This window comes from Micrasema longulum, unplaced genomic scaffold (genome assembly GCF_059751315.1).
Source record: "Micrasema longulum isolate JH-2025_06_02 unplaced genomic scaffold, ASM5975131v1 h1tg000724l, whole genome shotgun sequence".
In the NCBI taxonomy this organism is placed as follows: domain Eukaryota; kingdom Metazoa; phylum Arthropoda; class Insecta; order Trichoptera; family Brachycentridae; genus Micrasema; species Micrasema longulum.
Window position 1 is genome coordinate 41,460 of NW_028277920.1, and position 24,927 is coordinate 66,386.

The 24,927-nt window shown below is 32.6% G+C and overlaps 2 protein-coding genes across 8 annotated transcripts in view; one reads left to right on the forward strand and one right to left on the reverse strand.

Annotated features, from left to right (window-relative positions):
• LOC148279444 (tumor protein D54) overlaps positions 1-7,912 on the reverse strand; it is a 22,752-nt gene extending 14,840 nt beyond the window's left edge. For 2 of the 4 annotated variants that reach the window (XM_088229946.1, XM_088229944.1), the window contains exon 1: positions 7,666-7,912. In XM_088229946.1, coding sequence (XP_088086072.1) covers positions 7,666-7,699 — 34 coding nt within the window. In that variant the 5' untranslated portion in view covers positions 7,700-7,912. The remainder of the gene's footprint in view (positions 1-7,665) is intronic. The other 2 variants (XM_088229948.1, XM_088229947.1) reach the window with 2 other exon arrangements.
• On the forward strand, positions 7,913-24,711 carry LOC148279445 (zinc finger protein weckle-like). 4 transcript variants are annotated; one of them, XM_088229937.1, is made up of 10 exons: positions 7,987-8,356; positions 9,886-10,153; positions 10,909-11,091; positions 16,077-16,299; positions 16,928-17,101; positions 17,179-17,382; positions 19,909-20,079; positions 20,958-21,147; positions 24,240-24,384; positions 24,468-24,711. In XM_088229937.1, exons 4-10 carry the CDS (start codon positions 16,154-16,156, stop codon positions 24,515-24,517), a joined length of 1,080 nt encoding a protein of 359 aa, XP_088086063.1. In that variant the 5' UTR covers positions 7,987-8,356; positions 9,886-10,153; positions 10,909-11,091; positions 16,077-16,153; the 3' UTR covers positions 24,518-24,711. The 4 variants fall into 4 exon arrangements, with proteins under 4 accessions (XP_088086062.1, XP_088086063.1, XP_088086065.1 ...); XM_088229936.1 differs by lacking the exon at positions 10,909-11,091 and having other exon boundaries at positions 7,913-8,356; XM_088229938.1 differs by lacking the exons at positions 7,987-8,356; positions 9,886-10,153; positions 10,909-11,091 and adding an exon at positions 10,414-10,627.
• Positions 24,712-24,927: the final 216 nt, after the last annotated feature.

Consider the following 24,927-nt stretch of genomic DNA (forward strand, 5'->3'; position numbering starts at 1 on the left):
TAAGTGTTTAAATAAAACTAATTTTTAACAAAAAAACTTTATTTATTTTTTGCCTTCACAGGAGAAAATCCATGGTACGTATTCTGATAGGAAGTTAAAATTTATCTTCAATTTTATCTACAAAGTAAAATTAAGTTTTCTGTATGAAAAATATAATATGTATTTTTTTTTTTCTAAACGTGTTCAATTACAGGTTACCGACAAAGAAACTTTGAATTTTCATACAAATATACACACTTTCGTACATAAATATTGATATTAGTTTAAATCGCCTCAGTATGAATATGGCCGTTCATAATCGCGGCCCAGAGTATGTATTATGGCCTCGGCGGGCAGTTTAAGGCTCCCGCACTTGTAGCAGTCAGAAGTATTTTGTGAAACGAATTCGCAATGACTTTCGATACAGAAGATCCATAAAATAAATTTGAAATGAACCCTTTGAGTGCGGCTCCACAAGTAAAGGATAAATCCAATATCTTCTTTTTGGTTTGCGTTTCTTACGAGATGAAACGTAAACAAAAACATCTTCCACATTCATTTTACTCGATATAAGGATCCCGACTAGCCGTCGGGCTGGCTGCTTTAACTGGCTGCGCAAAATTTTGGCTGCAGCAGCCGGACTGCCTAGTGGGCGGGGAGCGTAGGGCGCCATATCAATTTTCTATTGGAACACGCCATTTTTTTTTAAAGTAGTTTTTTCCAATATTTTTATAATTTGGTTGTTTCTACCGCGTTGCCAATATACGAGTATATTATTTGGTAGTAAGTAATTCGTTTTACTTTCTCCTCGCCGTTTTTTACGCTACCGGGTACCTAGTAAGGTAAATTACGACTGCGGAAATGCAATCGGTGAACCGAGAAGCGACAAGCTTCGTGTTTGTGGCAGATCATAGTTTTCAACCTGGGTTCTGCGGGACCGCGACCCCTGGATTCCTCCGCATTTATACGAAAGACAGCTGAGACGAAATTCACGAAAATGTTTTCTATCGTTTATTTAACTTTCTAAACCAACTTTCTTGAAGAATCAGCGATCTGCGAATACTTTTCTCCGGGTTAGTACACTCGGTTTATTTACGAATATAAAATAATGTTTAGTCGAAAACACTGTCTTAAATTTGCCGACATTTTTCGTTTATTTGAGAATATTATAAACTAGAAGGGTTCTAAAGATCCAAAAGTTGTGGGAGGTTGAAGACCCCTATGGTAGATGAAAAATAATAACTGAATAGTTAGTGAGAATTCACGTTCAATTAAAATCACGCACAACGCACGTGATTTGTTCACAAACATATTTATTTACAAAATGGACAACCCAAATAAAAACTATGATAAAAACCATATATCCATAAAAACCTTACATCCATAAACACGAATAATCCAGCGCTAATCGTTTAAAACGTTTCTTAGACCCTAGGAAAAATTCTAGGAGCGTTCGGGATTGTTTTCGTTTGTTTGTTGAATCTTTTCGCTGCAATTGGTGCGCAAGAAATTTTTTAATAAGTAGAAAAAAATAAAAAAAGACGTCTGAAAATTGATTACAAAGGGAAAAAGTATTAAAATAGACGCCGGAATCAAAACATTTGGAAAATAATCTATATATCTACGCTGGCTACCTATGTAATCAATATTATATTGCAATTAGCAAAATGGATAACATAGGTAAGTCTAATTTTAAGTATGTTCAAACCTTTATGGACAGGTAGATGACTTTAACCTATTTAGAAAGATATATTCGATGTTTACCTATGAAATTGCCATTTTATTTAGATTTTTTTTTTAAATATAAAAAATGAAAATTATATACTGAATTGATAGAAATATTATCCAATACTGACAGGCAACAGTCAGCTATCGCCGACTGTTACATGCTAGGAAATTCGGCCCTTCGGGCCTCGCTTTATCGGCCCTGTGGGCCTCATTTGAATTATTATAATCTCGGGCACTGTGAAATTTCACCCTTTTAAGCCTCGCAATTTATTTTTTGCTATTAGGAGCAATCCAAATGTAATAATGAACCAGGGTGTGGTCCCGTGGCTAGTGTCGCGGACCCAGGGATCAGAGGTCCAAGCTTTGCACCCCGCTCTACCACAACTTGGTTCTCATTTTCTAATGAATAAAAAATAATAATCTTAACAGATTACAACAGAGATGAAGAACATTTTAGGGAAGGTAATATGGAAGTCTAGGCATCTACATGGCTTATGACCTGTCATTGGCTGATTTAAGTGGCTACTTTACACACTGTGTAACATTCACCATTCTGCCCATATTTGAACCTCTATATTCCTTCAATTCTATCATCTGTTGATGTTTGTGAAGTTAAAGAGCTGAAACCTTTATTTTTACGGGTGAGATTAATTTAATTTCATTATTTTACCTACATACTCCTGAACGCCTGAAAATTTTACTATTATTATTAACCAGCCAATGGTAGCCCTGTAGATGCCTAGACTTCTTATTACCTTATCTAAAATGTTCTTCATCTCTGTTGTAATCTGTTAATATTAACAGCTCCCCAGGGAGCTGAATCCAGTCCTTGTCTACAAAAATTTGGACAAACTCAAAATATTGTTGATAAATCCACCTGGTCTATGAAGGAGTATAGAAATTGAAAAAAACTTCTAGACTTTCGTATTCCCTTCTCAAAAATGTTTTCCCTCTCTATTGCAATAAATTGATCTTGATGCCTTGTCTACAAACATTTGGACATACTTTAAAATATTGTTTATTTGACTGAAACTGGAATAAGAAGTATAAAAATTGAAAAGCATTTTCAGGCATAGTAGGGGAACTAATTCAGCCAGACCTCAGAATCTCACCCACATCAATAAAGGTTTCAGCTCTTTACCTTCACCAAAGTCAACGGATGGAAGAGTTGAGGAAATGTGAATATTCAAACATAGACAGAATGGTGAATGTTACACAGTGGTGTAAAGCGACTACTTATATCAGCGAATTGAACCCCAAATTAATATCAAATCAAACAAACCATTGCTTTGCAAATGTAGGAGCCAAACGAACCAACCAAATCCCGAACATCGGAAATTCAAATGAAGACATGAACCATATGGGACATCGAATGCCAACCAAGTTCAACTAAACCCCATACTAAAAGGATTATAAAGTGTAATAAATAGTATGAAAACAGACACGGCCCTGAGAATGGATGAAAAACAATACAATATGTTAAAGATGAAATTAATATGAATACTGTTTTAATATCTCATAAATGGAATTTTAAGGAAGGGATATTTCCTAAAAAATATGAAACAAAGTATCACTATACCCATATTGAAAACCGGAAATGATAAAATAACTAGTAACTATAGGCCCACAACATTGTTAAATAGCATCTCTAAAATATTACAAAAATTTTCCAAGTGCAGCTAACAGCATATCTAGAAAGCCATGGCATTTTCTCAGATAAACATATATGTAGTTTTCGTGATAACAAAAGATTGTCTGACGCAATTGCAGCAGAAAACGGATGTATTAAAAAACAAGTGGACGTAAACAAAAAAATGCCTTGGTGTTTTTTTAGACTTAAAAACAACATTTGATACAATATCACCTTATTATTAAAGTAACTCGAAAATATAGGAATTAAGGACAAAGAACTTTGATGGATAGTAAGCTATAAAGAACAGTTTGTAAAAATAAATAGTACGTTGAGTGACCCTCTCCCCGTAACCTATGGAGTTCCCCAAGAAAGATTCATCGGACCTAATCTACTATTACTACCATCGCGCTATTTCATGTTTTACTTCCATACGTGAGTGCTGGGACTAAAACCCCATGTATTCTATTCACTATACACTATAATTTTTCCACGTATGTCAGAGACGCCCCTTCGATATTTACATTCAAATCACATATGAAATGCCACTTCCTGAATATTTGAGTTTTTCCTTTTTCCTCCCTCTTTCCTTCCCCCTCCTCCCTTCATAATATAGTGTAGATATGAAGTCAATTTTTTATTCTTAAAATATATATACATGTACTCGTATATCAATGTATTGTTTTATAATGAAAATATTATAATATGCCTACAATATGTTCAATACCACTGATTTTCTCAAATTGAACGGTTTGGGTAGGTAGGAAGAAATTGCCTTAAGGCAATATGCCCGCCTTTATGCATATGTATGTAAATTGTAAATGTGTTTAAATAAGTAAATAAAATATATTAATGAACTAAGCAATATGGAAAAAGACTACCACTTGACATGTTCAACGAGACTGATAGTCCATTAAAATGTGTTAAAAATGGTTAGACGGAAACTATTTGACACTTTATACTGACAAAACAAAATGTATAACTTTTGGTTTTACAAAATAAGGACAACCTGCGAAAGAATTAAAAATGAAACTGCAAGTACAACAATCCAGAATGTACATGCCCAATAATATAAAGGATAAACTCCATAAAATATCTGGGAATTACCATCGATCCATTCCTCAGATGGAAAGCACACATCGATATCACCGCAAACCGAATGAAAAACTTGTGCACTTATTCCACGATTTGAGAAATGTACTAAATATACAAATATTAAAGACTGTCTAATTTGCGCAATTTCAAAGTATAATAGAGTATAGGATCATAACTTGGGGATCAGCGTGTAAAACAACACTTCATTCTGGAAAAGTTCGGTATATGTGTTCCATATAGCGGGTGTTATGGGTGTTTTCCAAATTTTTAAACGGGTTTTAATATGTTATTGGTACAAACACAAGGCCAAAACCAAAGCAAGAAACAGAAACCCGGGAAGCCATTGAAGAACTGCAGCCGGTACCAAGAATGAAATCATATTGTCAATGTTCCCATTCATACCTCGGACCTAAATCCTTTAACGGTCTATCAAAAATTGTTTGGGACATATTATCAAAGTACACCCAAATACAACCAGGAAGTAAAAAATGTATTAAAATACATAAAGACACAATTCACATAGAAACTATGGTGACCCTATAATTCAAGCTACCTACACGTTGAGATTTGTAACAATATATTTAAATTTAAAATCTATTATCTATTGCATGTTTATATAAAGTCTATTCTAAAACTATTACAAATAATTAAAATAAAAATGCCAAGTCATAAGCTCTGTAAATGCCTAGACTTCCATATTCCCTTCTCAAAAATGTTTTCCTTCTGTTGCCATAAACATCAATCTGTATAAAACCCTTCGATTTACAATTTTCAGGACTTACGCGGGGGACAATATTACAAAAGCTGTCTTCATCGGTATATATCAAGACTGTACAAAGTAAAAATTGGTAATTGAATTGAAAAACGGTAATTGAACATGCTTTTAATATATATTTTTTAAAAGGAATAACCCGCTAAGCCTCTAATTTGAGGCTTGTCAGCAGGTGGGATAGAGGGGATATGAAAGGAGGTAACGAAAAATACACTACAACACCCAGACCAATTGAGAAAAAAATCTTTCTTGGATTTTTTTCTTGCAACTGGCGGGAATCGAACCCGCGAAACCAGTTTCACAGTTGGCCGTCTAACCAACTACGCCACGGCGCCCTTGAAAAAAATAATTGTATCCATATTATATTTTTGATACAGAAAACTTAATTTTGCTTTGTAGATAAAATTTAAGATAAATGTTAAATTTACATTGTAATACAGGCCCCGACAATGAGGTAGTAACCTTAAAACTGGTTGACGTATAACTGTACATTAAAATAAAATCGTTCATATAAATTTATAAACAAATAAATGTAGATTATTTTCAACCCTATGAGCAACCTATTTTTATTTAAAGATTGACCATATTATACAGTCCGCTTCTTTAAGATGCCTAATGAACTGGATGGAAACAAACAAAAAAAACCATTGTATAATAAATTTATATAAAATGTTTAATAATCTTAGGCTGTAGTATTTTATAAGTGAAATTACATTAAATAGAAATATACAATACACAACTGTTGTATCATCTTAATGGTACTGGAACTTGGCAGTCTTGTTAATCAAAATGTAGAAAAACTCTTTTGATAAAACTTTTATTTATTTCTCCCACAAATTTAAAAGTACAACAGCAACAAACAGGGCGTAGATGTCAACTGCGAAGATAAGGCGTATGATAGTAGAGGAAGCGTGGTCCGTATGCACAGACAGAGTAATACGGCGTTCTATCCTCTCTGCCTACCCCTACGGAAAACGGCGCGAGTAACACTCTCTACTGATCAAACCAACTGTTTCACTCTCTCTTTATTCGGACTCTGATTTCAATGCGTTCCCCTTTTATATAGTTTTATTATAAAGCAATTGATCGGCACCAAAACGCGCCAGTTAAAATTAAAGTTGCCTAAACAAACGACATAATTCCAAAACATGAAATAAGTAGGTGTTTCCTTATAAGAAATATTACCGCGCAGCAAATCTATTTAAGTGCTTTCTTATTCCTTAAACAACAATAATTATTAGATAAAAGTACATCTTTACAACACCCAAATTAAAATACAAGTATAAAGAATATGTAAGTATTAATAATATAATACAAAAAAAATCCATGTGCATACGCGATAAGACATTATCAGAATATTCTAGTAACCCGAATACAAAAATTATGTACGTCTAGAAATCTACACATAAAAGATCTAAACAACTGTAGAACTAGAAATAGGAATAGGACAAGGATACTGCTAAGAAAAAAGCACAAAATAGCTTAATGTACAAAGGTTAAATTGTATGATGAGATGCCTAAAACTATGAATGAAGAAAAAACTTATTGATTTGAAATAAATGTTATGTATAAAATGTAATAGCTTAGATGTATAAATTACAGCGTAGTAATTTTATTCATTTTAAATATTAGTTAACATCCAAAATGTAATATTAACTACCCGAAGGAAAAAAATTAGTTAGTTTTTTAATTTTTCATTGAAGTTTCACAGCTTTTATAGGGGTAAAATTGAAAATAAAAGCTGGCAGATGAAATTAAAATACCTTAATATTGGCACGGACATCACTTCTGTTTTCAATTATTATTTTACTTTTTCGAGTTTTTTAAAAATTATTTTTTGAAAAACAAATATTGGTATTTTTATGATTTACCCAAGTTAATAACTCAATATTAGAGAATGGGTTTGACCTAACACCTTATATGATTTAAGATTCTAAATTAACCTGACAGTATTTCAAACCCGAATGAAAGAAGTGAATATTTTAAGTAATCTTGTCCGTCCGATGGTCTAATGTCCAGCACATTTGCCTACTATGCACGAGGTCTTGGTTTCGATTTCCGGCATGGTTGACATTAAATATTTACTGGAAAAAGTGTTTTTAAATTAAAATATATATAAGTCTCTGGATCCTGAAGCGGAAGACTAATCATTTTACAATTGTATAATAAAAAGTGCCATTGATACCTACACCAATGCAGTACCCTATGCACCATTAGTGCGGAAAGAGGAATGATGATAGAAATATTGCACCAACAATTAACTTCGCCTTGTCCGGTGAAAACTACCCGAAAAAAAATATTTCTAAAGTTTAACAATGAAACGATGAGAAATTGTGCTGTTCGTTTATTGTTATAATAATCAATCGTACGACAAAGGACATTTTCACCCCTAGAATGTACTAAAATCAATACATCTTATTATTCTTCCAAGATTTAAAAATCGCATCAAAGTAAGACTTACTAGTGCCTTCCTTCCAAGTTCTGTCGGTGTTCATCTTGGTGTGGTGGAAAATAAAATAATTATAACCACAAGCACTTTGAAGGTATGATTGAGTTTTGTTAACCGTATTTATTACAATCCGAAGAAAAGCAAATTATGAAGTACGAATCAGATTTCTACTCGCGAGTCTGACAAAAACGGAAAAATACACAAGAAATGTGACGTGTAGAGGAATAGACTAGAATAGTAGAGAAATATATGGAAAGACACAGAATAAACATTTTATAGAAGGTAGTGCTGTCAAAATAGTAATCGTATGGTTATCCATGGTGATCGATGGTTGATATTGACATATGACACTTGTCGTTGTTGTCACTTATTGTTGTCAGGTGCTTTTACTGCTTGTCAGTTTGTCAGTTGTCAGTCTCACAGAAAGCAACTTATTAATGTATTCTCAGTTTTATCATTTTAGTTCAAAATTAAGATAATCTGAATTTCTTGAAACGTTCATCGTAGATCATTAGTAACTTTTAACCACTGCTAAATATACTCTAAGCGATATTTTATTGTAAAGAAGCAATTCATGAATATGCAAGAGCTGTGTTTTCCTTGCAGGCTTTGTAGTGAGTTAAGTAATCCTACAACCGATCATGTTTTTAAGGGTGAAAATGAAGATTTGGTTTCAAAAATAAAAATATATTTATCAATTCAGGTAAACAAATCAATTACAAAAATAATTTATTTATATTCCATCTCGTTTAGAATTGAGAACTTCTACTTATTTTTCACTTGTATAACCAGTTTTTTAAAGCGTATAATTTTTAATCTATAATTTATTAAAATCACCTAGGCTAGATTTTGTAATAACTTTCCATAGAGTTAAGAATATTCCTGAAACTGCATACGCGCATCAAACAGAAGGCGACTAAACGACTCTTAAAAGAGTAGTTTTACGTTTTGACCCATTAGTTTCTTTGTAGACGTCGTTTAGTACGCAACTCCCGATTTCAATTCAACTATGCCGTGTTGTGTCGTTTTAAAGTGTAGAAATACGCCTGGGATCTTAAAGAAACAGGATGGGATCACATTTCATGTGTAATTAGCAAATGCTTGTGTAAGTAGCAAATGCATTACTTAAAAATTGAATTATTTTTCCATTTGTCAGATTGTTGAAGAAATTAAAATGGACATTTTGTTAGTGTTGCCACGGTAGTAAATTTTTTACCCTACTTTACTCATTTAATGAGAAAACTAATGAAAATTGGACCTCGGATTAAACAACGCCGTAGACATTTGACCGACATTATCTTTAAACATCAAATATTATTTAACATGATATAAAAATATCCGTTTTATGTAAAATAAAATTTGTTTAATATTTTAAGTTCTAAGTTCATTAATTCAATTACTCTTTTTTAATGACCCTTTACTTATCTACTCTGTTGTGTCAATCAATGTTTCCTCGTGCACAATAAAATTTTTGAGAAATTAGCAAATTGCTTTTTTTACCTTACTGTTATGATTATATTTTTTCCCATCTGGCAACATTACGCGGCGACTTCACGAATGCGCGCGGTGAAAGTGGGGGGATTTTTGGACACAGTCCGATGTATTTAAATATGATTCTACACTCCTTCTGGACTATTCTTAATTCTATGTAACTTTCAAATCATTTTCAAATAACAAAAATGAGATAAATGTCCGCGGCCTCCGTGGTGTAGTGGTCAAGACGCTTGACTCACACACGGAAGGTTCCGGGTTCGATTCCTGGTGAGAACACATTTTTTTTTTAAATGTGAGTTTTCTCAAGCCTGGGTGTTCTGTGATGTAATTCACCACTGTAATTAGTCCTCCTGGCCTGTTGTGGTGCAGAAATAAATAAAGTCAATAAATGTTAATATGGTTTTGAATTAAAATGTCCAGAGGAAAATGTATTTTCTGAATCAATTATCAGTCTTAATAAACCTTCAATGTAATGAGCTAATCTCTTTTCTGGAATGGTTATTTAAACTAATAAAAAATGGCCCAAACAATTACAAATCAGGTCATATGTTTCTATCAAGTTTCGGGAACTCACGGATCAATGGTCCGAGGCTTGAACCCGGCTCTTCCACAACGTGTTGCTCATTTTCAAGCGCAGCTATTTATTACAAAAAATTGAAAATCATAAAAATTAAAATAAATGTGGATTAAAAGACTATCCCTGATTATTTATTTTACTATTGTGTGTATTTATTTTAGATAACGCCTGAAGATACTCTTTCAACAAATATCTGCGAGTCGTGTAAACTAACTTTGCGAGCATTTGATGAATTTGCTTCAATATGTGCTGCAGTTCAAGTACAATTAGCAGCTGCAGCAGGTTCTGACCCACTAAACAACTTAATAGATAAAATAAAGTGTGAAAATGTAGACGATGATACTCGCCAAATTAAGGAAGAGTGTGAATCTGTGAAATCAGAAGATGAAACATTTTACGATGACAATAATATCAATGATATGACCAAAGGTATCAATTATGTATTTTTTATTACATTCCTGTTCCTTCAAATTTAAATCTTATCTTATTGTAATGATTAACCTAATGCAAAAACTAAGATTTTGTGTGAAACTCACAAAAGATAAATTTTAATTGAACAATATATTTTCTTGTAGGTTTTTGCTTTAGATTGATCATTGTAAGAAGGTATGCGAAGATAAGAGGGGTAAAGTCATCACACTATTATCTATTAACTTAAATACAGCTTGCCCACCACATTTCGCACACAGCATCTGAAGTCTCCTTGATGATGCCCATCAGACTCTTCATCAGTGCCGCTACAGCCCGTTGTGGGCACTGACCTCCTCCAGAATTTGTCTCCATTCGTCCCTGCACCCTGCGGCTCTTCTCCAGTTCGTCAGGCTAATCGCTCTAATGTCACTTTCCACATTATCCAGCTATCTTAATTTTGGTCTGCCTCTGCTTCGTCTACCTTCCGGAGTGGTATAAAGAATCTTTTTTGGGGTGCGGTTATCATTCATTCTGTGTACATGGCCCAACCATTGTAATCTTCTTATTTTGATGAATTGTGCAATGTTGGGTTCGCCATACAGTGCCTCTAATTCATGATTAAATCGTCTCCCCCACACTCCGTTTTGGTTGACAGCACCAAATATCTTCCTTAATATTTTTTTTTAAAACACTAATACCATATTTTCATCTCTTTTGGTCATAACCCAGCATTAGGGTGTCCCAGACTATAAGGGCAATTTTTTTTTTTACAGATTGAGACACGCATACCCTCTTATTTTGTTCCATTTGACCTTAATAACTGAAATAATAAATATTATTGAAATCGGATAGCGATAACCCGTGCCGACTTGATGTCAAACTTTGAATATAAAAGTTTGTATGGAAACCATAGGGGAATATTTTAATTTAATATTTATTTTGTAAAAAAAACAATGGTAGGTACTTTGATTATTTTATCATATTTATTATGTATTATACATATTAATTATTTGAAGGACATTATTAATTAAATTTTCTTTTTAAGGTTTGTTTTTTACAGTCAGGATATACTTTTCTGTGTTCTTGTACGCAACTTAATAAATATTGTTTTTGTTCCTCGTCCGCTGTGACTAAGCCATGAAAGTCTTGCATTAACTTAACAGCTCTTTCAGCCGTATCATTAACTGCTTTCAGTGACTGCACCTTCATTTTAGCGTGTTGAAATGAAGCATTAGCAGGCCACGAAGTAGGACACTCCATGAGAAAACTGTCATCAATTTCGAGTCGCCTGAAAAAGTATCTGCTGTTCATAGAAACAAAGTCATCGATGTTTTTTCGAAAAGAGGCCCGCTAAGTTCTTCTCTCGATGGAATGTAGCGTTTGTTGTGGACCGATAGATTTTCTTTGGCCAAATTAGCAACTATTTTTACCTTACTTTCTTGGTTAATATCATCGTCAAATAGAGACAAGATAGACACTTCGTCTGCTAAATACCACAAATGCTGGCAAAACTTCTGTATAGCCGCTTTTGATATAGTTTTGTCGACCATTTCGTATGCCTTCATGGCCTTCAAAAAGCAAAGGTCCTGGTAGGGCGCTTTTACCGCTATAGTGCATTGCTGCCAAGGCTTGACATAGGATGTCGCGATAAACACGCAGACGTCTAATAGAGCTGTTTTGTCCTTATTTGACATTTTGAATTGAGAGCTAAACAACGATATTTTTAATGAATAAATAGCTCTCGCCATCCAACTTGCTTGGTGCATGGCGCCTAGAGGCCGAACTTTAAATTTATTAACTTTATCTCCTCCAAGAAATATTATGCAGAGCTCTATTAACTCTCGATAGTCATCTCTTACAATTTCTTTGGTCAATTCAGTTCTGTAATACTCTAAAAGTTCATCAATTTTAGAATCGTTCAGACGTAATAGCGTTTCTTTGTGGCTTTGTATCTTCTCTACATTGATGTTTTTCCAGTTTGATCGAAAATTTTAGAATAAAGGGATATCGGGACTTGTAGTGACTTGGCTGATTTTGGCCTCGAACACAGCTTTTAGTACCAATTCGTAGATGTGATGGCGGCAAGCAAAAATCAACATTTCTCTGTTCAATTTCTGTTTGAGAAGCACACATGCACCATTAATTCGGCCTGTGTTAGAAGCAGTAGTATCACAACAGAGGATCTGTGCTTTATCTTCAAGATTCCAGTCAACAATAGCATTCCAAACTGCTTGTGCCTGTTCGCTTCCCGATGAGTTTTCTAATTTTGGCACAGCAATAAGTTGTTCTTTATTATCGTATGAAATAACGATTGGTAGACGTTCCTCTTTAGATTTGCATACATCTAAAGCCGGCAACAGTTTTCCATCCCAGTGGACAGTTACAGTATCTGGTACATCGTTTTGAAAATTAAGTTTTATAGCTTCTGCGCGCTGTTTTCGCTTTTCTGTACGAATTCTTTGGATGGAGGACTTGCTTATAGGAAATTCGTCAGTGTTGTGGCCAAGTGCTTCAATAGTTGCTTCAATAATAAAGACAGAATCTCTCATACTTAACTGACACCTGTCTAATGCCGCCACCAGTTTCGGAGTAACGAAATTTTTCTTCACAGAAGTTTTAATAGTATCGGGCTGTTTCCTCTCAATTGGAATGGACAAATCTTCTTGTAAGTCCGTTACATCAGAATCTGAAGATAAAGATTCTTGTAATGGCTTGATTTTTGTTTGCATCTTTTTGCAAATTTCTCCAATCTTGGTATAAGGCTACAAGTTTCTTAACACAGTGAGGTAAAGATTTAGTCGGTATACGTGCCTTTTCCCAATAAATAATGCACTCACGAATAGTAAGATTTGCACTTTCATTGACGCTTAAATTAACTTTGCGAATATTATAAAATAAAACCGCCAGCATTTTTCCATTAGAGAGAAGTTTAGAACCTGTAATTTGATGTGTTATATCCCCAACTAAAAATATTTCGTTTTTAGAACTGCGTAACTCAACGAAAACAATGCGTTCACTAATAAAAACAAACACGATATAACAAGCACATTAACACTTAGTTCGCGCGCGCCTTACTATGTAAGTTCTGACAAGTTCCGATGCAAGTCGGCACGGGTTGCCGTGATTCAATTTATGTGAAATTTTATTTATAAGTGTTTTGACATCATTCAAATAAAATTAGAAGGTATGCATTGAAAAAATAAAACTTTAATTTTTCTGGGACACCCTACCCAGCATTTGGCACCATATACCTATACAATGGTCTGAGGAGAGTTTTGTAAATATAAGTCTTAGTTTTCCTAGTGAGCAATTTGGATCCCAGATGTTTAAACAAGCCATAATAACATCTGTTTGCTGCACTATAATTGTTATCATTAGCCATTTCAGTACCTAAATATTTAAAGGAGTTGACATTGTCTATGTGGTGTGACCCAACGCCAATTGCCTGCTGTACATAGTTTATTTGTGACTTGCTTGCTAACATATATTTAGTGTTATGTGTATTTATTTTAAGACCCATGTCACTTGCAGCCATTTCTAGCTTTAAGAAATAATCTTTCAATCCCGGGATAGTTTTGGCAATTAAGTCTAGGTCATCTGCATAGGCTAATATCTGGGTAGTCTTTCTAAAAATAATTCCTGTTGTTTCTACTCCTTCATCTCTTATGGATATTTCAAGAGCAATATTAAACAACAGGCATGCCAGTGCATCACCTTGCCTTAGACCGTTGTACGTCTGGAATGGATCTGATTTGCTGTTTTGGACCTTCACCAAGCATTGTGTTTTAGACATTGTCATCTTGCCCATCAGACTATTATCTTTTAAAACTTCATCCCTGCAACATAATATCTGATGTAATTTTCATTTTCACAATAGTTAAAACATTCTAATTTGTCTGGCAGCTCTTGGCATTAACAATCCTAACATTGACGTTTTAAAACAAAAGATATTATTATTGCTTATAAAAGAGATTGTCGCTAAGTTAAGAATTTAAATTGACAATCCCTATTCGATGGGACCACCATGCCAACTCTTACGGTGCAATTTTTTATGAACGGAAAGTCCCATTTACACAAAACAATAATTTTGATAATAGTTAAGTACAGTCAAACTTGGTTATAACGACCACGGAAATATGGATCATTTAGAAACGATTCCGCTGGACATCGTGATACATATGGCACTGCATTGGTAAACTAAATGCAGTGCAGTTCGATCCTCTGTTGCATAAAGGTTAGGTGATCAGTCTTACGCTTCAGTCGCGAGTCTGGGGACTGTGAAATATTCTTATGTTAACATACAATTTTAAATATTAAATAAATATTCATTGTCTACCATGTTGGAAATTAAACCCGAGACCTCTCGCACGATAGGCAAACCACGACAAAAAAGAATAGTACGAATTGGGAGTGTTTTCACCGATAACCAAGTATAACACAATATGGTTGAAATTGAGTGCAAAAAATCCAAACTTTGTGAACTCAGTATGTACCAGTTCGGCACCTCATGAATTATATCCTTGTTTCAGGGGTTTTCATTTTATTTTTTATTTTACATATTTTATGAAGGCAACTGAATACAACAAATATATCAAAACAACAGTGAGAGAATAATGCTTAGGTATAAAATGTAATTTTAGTTGTATTCCAATTAGAGCCTAAACATTTTAATAGGTATGTCAAAACAGAGTGTGTGTGTGTGAGTGAGAGTGGGTGGGTAGGAGGGTGTATATGTGAGTGAGAGAGTATCATAAAAAAGATATAAGTGAGGATAATTACGGTTTAAAATTTTAAAAAAAATCAGAATATTATTTTTCAACGATGTTGCAGAGTCTAGTAAAATGTCAATGTCGAAAGTATCTATTTGATTGTACTAGGTCAGGGCACGATTAATGGATGAATTTGTTGCTGCATTCGTATTGTATTTCGATATATGAAAAAAAATTGTGTGTCTGGTCCGCCTAGGTATCCTATTGTAGATGCATATTCCAGTGGACTTCTGACAAGTGCGCAATAAAGCAAATATAGGGTTTTGGGATTTTTGAAAACTTTTCCAATTCTAAAAATAAAACTGAGCATTTTATAAGATTTTGAAATTAGTTTCTGGTCTAGAATTATGCCGAGATCCTTGCATTCAATTTCAGAGACAATAAGTTGATTCTACATTGAGTAAGTTAAGGACGGTGTTTTCTTTTTTCTAGTAAATAAAATATCACGGCATTTGCTGATATTGAGGTTGAGAAAATTTGTAATGCAGTAATCACATAATCTGTTTAAATCGTCTTGCAATTCCTGACATTCAGCGTAGGAGCCTATAGATCTGAAAAATTTAGTATCGTCGGCATACATTATGTACCTACTGTTTAGAAAACACGCATCTATATTATTAATATATATATTGAACAGGAGAGGTCCTAAATGCGAGAATGAAATGTCTTAATTTGTCATTAAGTGGAATTTATTTGTGAAACAGAATGTGGCAAGAAAAGTGTTGAAGTGTGTAAAAAGTTTTCTCCATCCTTATCCGCAGTGTCAACATTGTAGAAAATACAAATGTTAATTTATCTGCATTTGAAATTTAGAAAGTGGAAGCATTTTTTATAATTTTCCTAAACAGTTTTATTTTTAAATTATCTCTATGAATTGTATGTAACTTCATTTGTTTACTTACTGACAATATGCAATTGCGATTGGTTTAAGAAAACTTTCTCTGGTATGATGAGCAAATTCAGTCGGTCTTATCTTCTTTGTAATAACCAAATTTGACTGTATTTTAATAAGAAGTATTAATCAGCAAAAATTTGATAATTATAGTTCTCAAAACAATCTTTAAAAATTATTGTGGTGCCTATTCGAGCTTAAAAAAAAAATATTCAAATCTCACTCTGATTTTTTACAATTTTCATACTACATACTTAATAAATAATGTTTTAATTTTAAGATACCTTTGAGGCAATAATTCCGAGAACACAAACAAAAGTAAGGGAAGAAAATAAAATTATTAAAGCTATTTACCAAATGAAAAAAGTTCACAAAAATTTAGAAGAATCTTTTCTCGAAAGTAAAATTGTTGGTGAGGATAGCAAGAAATCAAATAAAAACATAAAAAACAATAAAGTAAAGAGGAAAAAAAACAAGTCTACAATAGATAATTCATTTCTTGAGTAAGTTATTTTTACCATAAATATTTTGTAATGTAAACTCTAGTGTTATGAAAAAAAAAAAACAACATTAAGCGTGTAAACACACATTTTTTTCTGTCACCCTAACCTGTACTGTATTTCAAGCAGTAATAATAAATAACATATTCCGTGATAATAGGCAAAATTTCTAGGCCTTTATAATATTATTATTAAATGAATTATTATAAGGCTCAATAAAATTTAATATTCCAACTAGAAACCTCAGACAAAACTTACTCTTTCATACCGATAACCATATAACTAACTGTGGTTTTCATTCCCCTATGCCCAGAATTTTTAGGTCTGCCAACAAACATACCAGTCTTGATTTCTTTAATAACAAGTTGTCTTCTTTCAAACGATCACTGAATCAAATTAAATTATAAACACCTCTCTCCCGCTTCCACTCCGACCAAGTCTACTATATACCATTGTCTTTTTAATTTTCTTTATAATAATTTTCTATGTAGAAATATGTCCTTAAAAATGCCCATTAGGCGTATATATATATAAATAAATATTATAAGGTGATAATTTAATTCTCTTAATATTTTAATTGCTGTAAGTTGTTCTCATTATTTTTTAATAAAATGATTTTGTGTGATCACAGATTTACTTGTCACAAATGTCCGAAACATTTTAATACTTGGGGTGCTTTAGTAAAACACACAAAGGATGCTCATTCTACACTTCCCAGGATACTATGCTTGTGTGGAAAGTTCCTCAGTTCTAAAACAGCTTTGTATGTTCACATACAGAAACACGATAAATCACTTGGCGGGAAGTATGTTCATATTCCTAAAAAAATATATGTTTATGTTCATAATCATAAGTTGTAGTTTATTTTATTTTTATTTTTAGGTGCCAAATATGCAAAAGATCTTTTGTAACTGAACAAAAATATAAACAACATATGTCTTCCCATGAATCTGAAAGCCCAAAATCATATTGTTGTTCTAAATGTAACAAAAAGTTTCCCTGTAGTGCTGCATTAAAAGCACACTTACAATACCACAAAAGAAAAGATGGAAACTTACTATTTTCATGTGACATTTGTGATCTCAAGTATGTATGGACATGAATCATTTTTCTAACCTATGCATTGTGATTGTTAAAATGCTAAAAACCACACCTATTTAAAAAAAAAAAAAATTAAAATGACCCACCAGCAAAAACAAAAAATGTATGTACACTTATTATGCATTAAACCTACAGTACATTATATAAAAAGTTAAATTGCTGTAAAAAATATTTAAGAATAAAAAAATAAATATGAACTGATACTTTTTTACAGTTTTTAGGTTTTGGGTTTTAGTTTTTGGGACCTGCTTCACTATAATATCAGGGGCAAACCGTGTATAGAAGGGATTATGTGCAGCTTACCATTATATTTGACTATCCATAACAATGTTTTACGGTAACTTTATTTACAGAAAAACAAACAAATAATTACTATTTCTTATAAATCATGCCATCATTTGTACTTTTCTCCAATATAAATGAAAATATTAATAAAGCGCGCCCAGCGCCAGCAACAAGCCAAGGAACTAGCCGCTTACTCCAGCTTACTTTTTCATACAAATAAGTGTACTATTTTTTGAAACAAGTGAATTTGAAATTAAAATCTCTTGGAATTTAAGGAAAATTTTTGAATTGGTTGAACAGTTATTTATGTAATCGTAAACTTTTTTTAAAATTATTATTATTTTATTTTTTATTTGTTTATTTTTCCATACATATATTTACATAAAAATATAATTATAAAAATACACTTTAGAAAAATACATATTAAAATTAAGCAATAACATTAATTGGAAAAAAATGCCCACAAAGACGTCAGGGTCTGAGCGTGGGCCATTCCTTTTTTAATTATTAAAAAGTTTATAGCACATAAATATGGTATGACATGACCACGAAAAGAAAAGAAAAGAAAAGAAAAAGAAAAGAAAAACCAAATTAACATATGCTGATATTATGAAATGTTTGTTCTTCATATGAATTTACTGTAACATCGGGTGTACTACAAGAATCTCACTTAGGGCCACTTATTTTTATACTGTACATAAATGATTTATCGTCTTTTTTCCATGATGTCAATTATGTTTTTTATGCTGAGGACATAAAACTTTTTAGAATTATTAAAGACTCAAACGATGTTAACATACTGCAAAAAAATCTAGACAAGCTAACTGAATGGTGCGAACTCAATAAACTGTTTTGAAATGTTAAAAAATGCTACCATATCTCCTTTAATCGATCCAGAAAACCCGTTGTGTCAAAATATTTTATTAGTAATGTGGCCATTGAAAAAGTCCATGCTATTAAAAACCTAGGTGTTACCTTTGATACTAAGATAACTTTCTCATATCATTATGAAATTATCTCCAATAAGGCTATGCAAATGCTAGGTTATGTTATTCGTAACACTCAGTATTTATAAAATATTGAAACAATCGTAATTTTATTTTGTTCTATTGTAAGATCACAGCTAGAGTATGCATATTATTACTGCAACCCATACAATCTTGAACGAGTTTGAAAACTTACTTGAAAGAAAGTTTTTAAGATACATTCAATTTAAATTAGGTCTACCTGTATCAGAAATAAATTATAAATCCCTGATGATTAATTTCAATTTACCATTACTGTCAAGCAGGGGGACAATAAATGACCTTTTGTTTATTTATAAATTATTGAATAATAAAATAGATTGCCCAGAACTGTTAACTTTAATAAACTTTCGTATTCCTCATAGACCAACATGACATTTTTTTTTTGTTTTACAGTCATCATCGTGGTACTAATTATTCTTTGAATTCACCAATTATTCGCATGCAGCAACTTGCAAATCAATACAGTGATGATTTAGATTTATTTTATACTACGCCGCTGATGATCAAGTCCTGTGTTTTGAAAAAGAATTAACAATTAAAAATTCAAATAATGATTAGTTCTTCACTTTTGTTTCAACTCTTAAGTCTTGTGTGTATAATAATTTTTTTTTATTTTTATTGTTTAGTATTAATATATATATAAAAGACAATGTTCGAATGGTTCTCCTCGATGGACTCGATAACTACCAGACCGATTTACGTGCGGTTTTCAAATAAATGTGCATCTTTGCCACGAGAAGATTTTTAGCTCATAAAATTTACAATTTACTAAGTACAAATAAAAGTTACGAGCGTAAATGTTTTTTTTATCCATCACCAGGGTTGCATTCGCCGAGAATGCGTAAACAAAAAAAATGGATAGATGGCTTGGTGAGTCCTGTAAAAAAAATCATTTAAATATGTTTTAAAAAAATAATAAAAATGTAATATTGTATGTAAATAATCAATATGTGAAGTGGACAATATTTTTTATTTAGTAACTCAATATATTGTTTTTTAAATGAGGGGTACAATTTATTTTATATCAATGTGCAAGTCAAAAAACATTAGGAATAGTCTTCAATATTAAAAATGTTTTTTGAAGACTATGAACATAATTTTTGTCTTGATGTTCGATGTATGTATATTTTAACAAATAAATAATATGACTTTATGCTTGTTGCCTAATCAACATTATCTGATATCATTGTTTTTACAGGTTTATCAGCAAATATAATGTCAGTCAACATATTCGTATATTTCACGATCATATCAAGAACTTTATGTGTGATGTTTGTGGAAATTCTTTCAATTCCAAGGGAGCCCTGAAAGGTCATGAAATTACACATGTTACCGAAAGACTTCATCAATGTCCAGAGTGTGCAAAAAGGTTTTTATATTTGTTCTCTTGTAATACTATATTCAAATAATGTGTACCTATAAGTATATCAATAATGTTTAGCTTTAGGTTAATGTAATCTTCACTTTCAATATATGTGATTTAGAATTACGAAAATAATCTAAAAACTTTCTTAATCACTATTATTACGACTGGTACCTGAAACATAACAGATAAGACTGATCATTCAACCTTCATCTTGTTATGTGTGAATAAGGAAAAGAGAATTATAGTACCATAAACTTATCTTTAGAACAAACAAAAATTAAAATAACAATGCCATTTTGGATGCATAATTTATTTCACTGTCAAATTCTGTTTGGTTCTGATGTTGATGTGCCTGTTTAATGGTTTTCCAATTCAATACACAAGTACTTCGAAATAAGTATATTTTATAAACAAATACCATTTTATAGTTATAAATCTTTGAAATATATGTGTTTTTAAAACAAGTAAGTATATCTATTAATATGTATTATTTTAATTTATACAATTTAATTGTAATAAATAACAAGAAAAAATATTAAGAAAATAATATAATTATACATAACAGATGTAAGTTATTAAAATAAAAAACGCAAATAACATTTTTAACAGTTTAAAAGAGAAAATAAATAAAGTGGGTTTTGTTTGTGGTTGTTTATTTTTGTATTTTTCTGCTTGTTTAAACATTATTTAGCTTTTTGTATCCCTTATTCAAATATTTTATCTGTCAAACACAAAAATAACATTTTACCACAGGGGAATTAAGAAACATTCTTCCAAATCATATATTTTATGAATTTATAAATATTTCATTTTTAATCCTTAAAATGTTTGCATTATTTTTTCACATAATTATATGTTACTTTTACCATTTTTTTTTTCAGTTTTAAATCCAATTTTTGTCTTAAAAGACACTTAAATGTCCATAACGAGAAAAAATACAAATGTGAAATCTGCGACTCTAAATTCAATGATAAAAGTACTCTAAACGTGCACGGGGCTGTACACCAAGATGTCTTCAAATACAAATGCAGTTTTTGTAATAAAGGATTTAAATGGAAACCTTCCTTTACTGTGAGTAAATCGTATGCCTCTTTGTTATTTCGTATCCTGCAGTAAACACAATAAAAAATTTATAAACCAAAAAATTAGTCAAAGATGATAGCTCACGTGTGCACTAATCATCGCTGTGAATTTTTTATTATAAGACTTTTAAATTTATATAAAAAAGACCAAATGTGGTTAAACCATGGCTTTAGCGAGACAGACTAGACTTCACAGCGGTAAATCATGCATTAGAAGGAGAAGATGACAGTATACATAATACAAATAGTGACGGCATATGCGCAGGTAGTTTGCCTGTAACCTCAATTTACATGCGTACTGACAGAATATTGGTAAGAATTTCTATGATGCAATTAACAATGTTACTGTATATAGAACAAAATACAAAAAAAAGCAAAATGCTTTTTTTCCACTACAGAGTGAATGACCAGAATCTTATGCGGACTTCGAAGGTTAAAGACCTAGGCATCACTTTTGTGAGTTCCCTGACATTTCATGATTAGATCGAAACAGTTTGTAGTAGTTTATTGAAGATGTTAGGATTCATCTTGCGTAGTGGAGAGTGGCTCGATGATTTGGGGACCGTGTGAGTTGAAATACTATCTTATGGTGGAGAGGAATCAGAAGAAATTTCTTCGGTTTCTCTACATGAGGGACTGTGGATATTATCCATGGCTTCATCTCACTGAGTTCCTCCAGGGTATGGCTTGGTTACAGCAGTTTGAAGACCAGAAGGAATGTGTATCTAACAACGCACTTTTTTCGATTATTGGGTGGTATTATTGACAACCCTGAAATTATGCAAAGCATTAGTTTTTATGTTCCGGATAATTACCTTAGACAGCGTCAGCATAGACTGTTTCACATTCCAATATACAGGACCAACCTGCCAATGGTTATGCCTGTTGGAAGGGCTACCTCTATGTTGAACAATATTACTTTGGACATTGACATTTTTCACGTCTCTGAGTGAGTTTTTCTTTACAAGATTCTCTTACTTTTTTAACATATTATTCTCTGAATATTATGTATACTTATGTGTTATTTTTATATATACCTAAGTTTAGCTTATTATTTTTATTATGAATGAATTAAGATATTCCATTTTGTAATGTACATATATATGAATAAATAAATTGAATTGCGTTACGGAAAATGGCAGCTTTCAAAAAGAACTGGGAGTGCGGCTAGGAATGGCAGGCGCCGCATTCAACAGTATAAAGGCTGTCTGGAGATCGGATATTTACTTAGTAAAAACCAAATGTTGCCTATACACCTGCATATCACTAATTCTCCTCTATGAATGCGAATCGTGGCACCTCACTAGGGCCTAAAACAGCAAACACAACAAAATACACCAAAACTCGGGTTGTGGTCCCGTGGCTAGTGTTGCGGACTCATGGGCCAGAGGTCCGAGGTTCAAACCCTACTCTGCCACCACTTGACTTCCATTTTCCAATAGTGAGTTATTTACAACTCGTTGAAATTGGTCACCAAAATTGAAATATTTGGGTAAATTATAAGAACGCTAATATTTCTTTAAAAAAAAAAACTGAATTTTGAGAACAGGCGTCTCAGAAGAATCTTGTGTGTGCGGTGGTTTGACTTTGTGTGGAATGAAGTAATAAGAGAACGGACGCAGTAAACTCCGGTGACAACTGTCATTAAGCGGAGGCAATACGGTTGGCTTGGCCATGTACTGCTTATGCCTCCTGAGAGACTTAACCACGCTTGCCTACTTTACAAGGCATCAGGTTCTCGACATCCTGGACGTCCACTGCTGACTGTTCATGTCAGAACTACGGGATGCGAAGCTGACTTAGGAGGATCACAGGGGCTGGCAGCCGACAGAGATGCCTGGAGGATCTTCGTGGACACCATATGTTCCAACTAGAGAGCGGACATCGAATGATGATGATATTCTCCCTAATTAATTTTTTTTTTGCTACTTTTGTGTAAAATCCATGTCTGTCTTTATATTTATATACATATGTAAAACATGTAAAAGACTGCAAGGCGTTTAAATAAATAAATCAATATTAATTTGTTACAATATTTTGAGTTCCTCTAAATGTTTGTAGACATATTCCCTTCTCTAAAATGTTCTCCATCCCTGTTGTAATTTGTTAATTTGTTCTTTAGGGTTCCTACACCATGTATTATTTTCAATTTGTCAATATGTTTGATCCAGCAACTCTATCCATCATTTAAATTAATGCAATATGCTTGCTAAAAATCAAAAGCTTTTCTGCACATTTTTCGATCTACGAAAAGTGTTTGATAGAGTTGACAGAGAAAAATTATGGAAGGAGTTATCAGAGTATGGAGTAAACGAAAATCTGACATGGGCTAACACTTCTTTATATAAGAACAGCACAGCATGTGTTAGGGTAAATGGATCATACACATTGCAGTTTGATATTTCTAAAGGAGTCTATGAATATAATATGGAGTCTAGAAGAGAATGGCTATTCAATGTTTATATCGATAACTGTATGAAAAAACTGAAAAGTTATGGAATGGGTGCAAAATTTCTTAGTAACAAAAGTCTACAATGTATGCAAGGGAAGCAATTTACTGATGAATGTCGACAAATTTAATGTGGTGGTTTTTGAAAGAAATAAAAGTATGACTAAATGTGAGATCACTGTGAATGGGGTTATACTGAAACAGGTTGAGGAATTTGTCTATCTTTTTCAGTCATTCCATTCCTAGTAAACATACTAATTTTAAAAAAAGATATTGAAAGGAGGGTGAGGCTGAGGCAAACATTATCAACAAAATCAAAAAAGGAGTGCTGTGTTGGTTTGGACATGTACAGCAAATGGACGGTGAAAGAACGGCTAAAACGAGAAAGACTGAGAAAGACATGCCACGACCAAATCCAACAAATACTTGAAGATGGACATGCCAAATGTCGGAATAATCGGCATGCGTGTACAAGAAGATGTATGAATATATAGAAGAAGCGAGATATGTATGCAAAGACAGAGGGGTATGGTGTTCTGTCCTTTGTGCCTACCCTTACGGCAAATAGGCGTGGTAGTTTGTTTGATTAATATAAAATGTACAGAAATACTTTATTATTTGTGTGTTTTTAGACTCACATAAATAATCATACTGGTAATACTCCTTACAAATGCCCATGGTGTCCACGAAAATTCGCAGATGGACCCAACTGCAGGATTCATAAAAAAAGGAAACATCCAGTTCAGCTTGCTGAACATGAAGCCCGCTCTAAAACTGGTACCTGGAACCTACAATTCAATTGTTGCTTATATTGTTTTTGTGAAAAAATCATGTATCTATAATTATTTTCTCTTTTTCAGAAATCAAAGATACTGAATCCTTAAATATAAATAACAAATTATTTCTATAGACGAATGAAGAAAGCAAATAGCATACAAATGTTAAAAAAGGGTACTTTATCCACTAGGCCGAGTGGCCTTCTTGTGCCACTTTAAGGATTTTGTCTTTCAATAATGCACCACATTTGCTAAATAATGTATAAACTTATTTTTTGTTATAAATTAGTAGTTTAATATTAGATATTAAATCTGTGAACACAAGCACCAAGAGTCCTTTCATTATTTTCAAAACATATTTTTTCTTAGCAAATGTCAAATGCAAATTGTGAATTTGCAGCCACACCAATATCTCGGTTCTGGCCACATGATTTCATATGGAAAAACTGTTTTTTTCAAATGCAAATTAAACAAAGTAAGTTCCAAAAAACCTTATTATATTTCACTTCCACCCTGCCAGGAATTGAACCTAGGACCTCAAGAA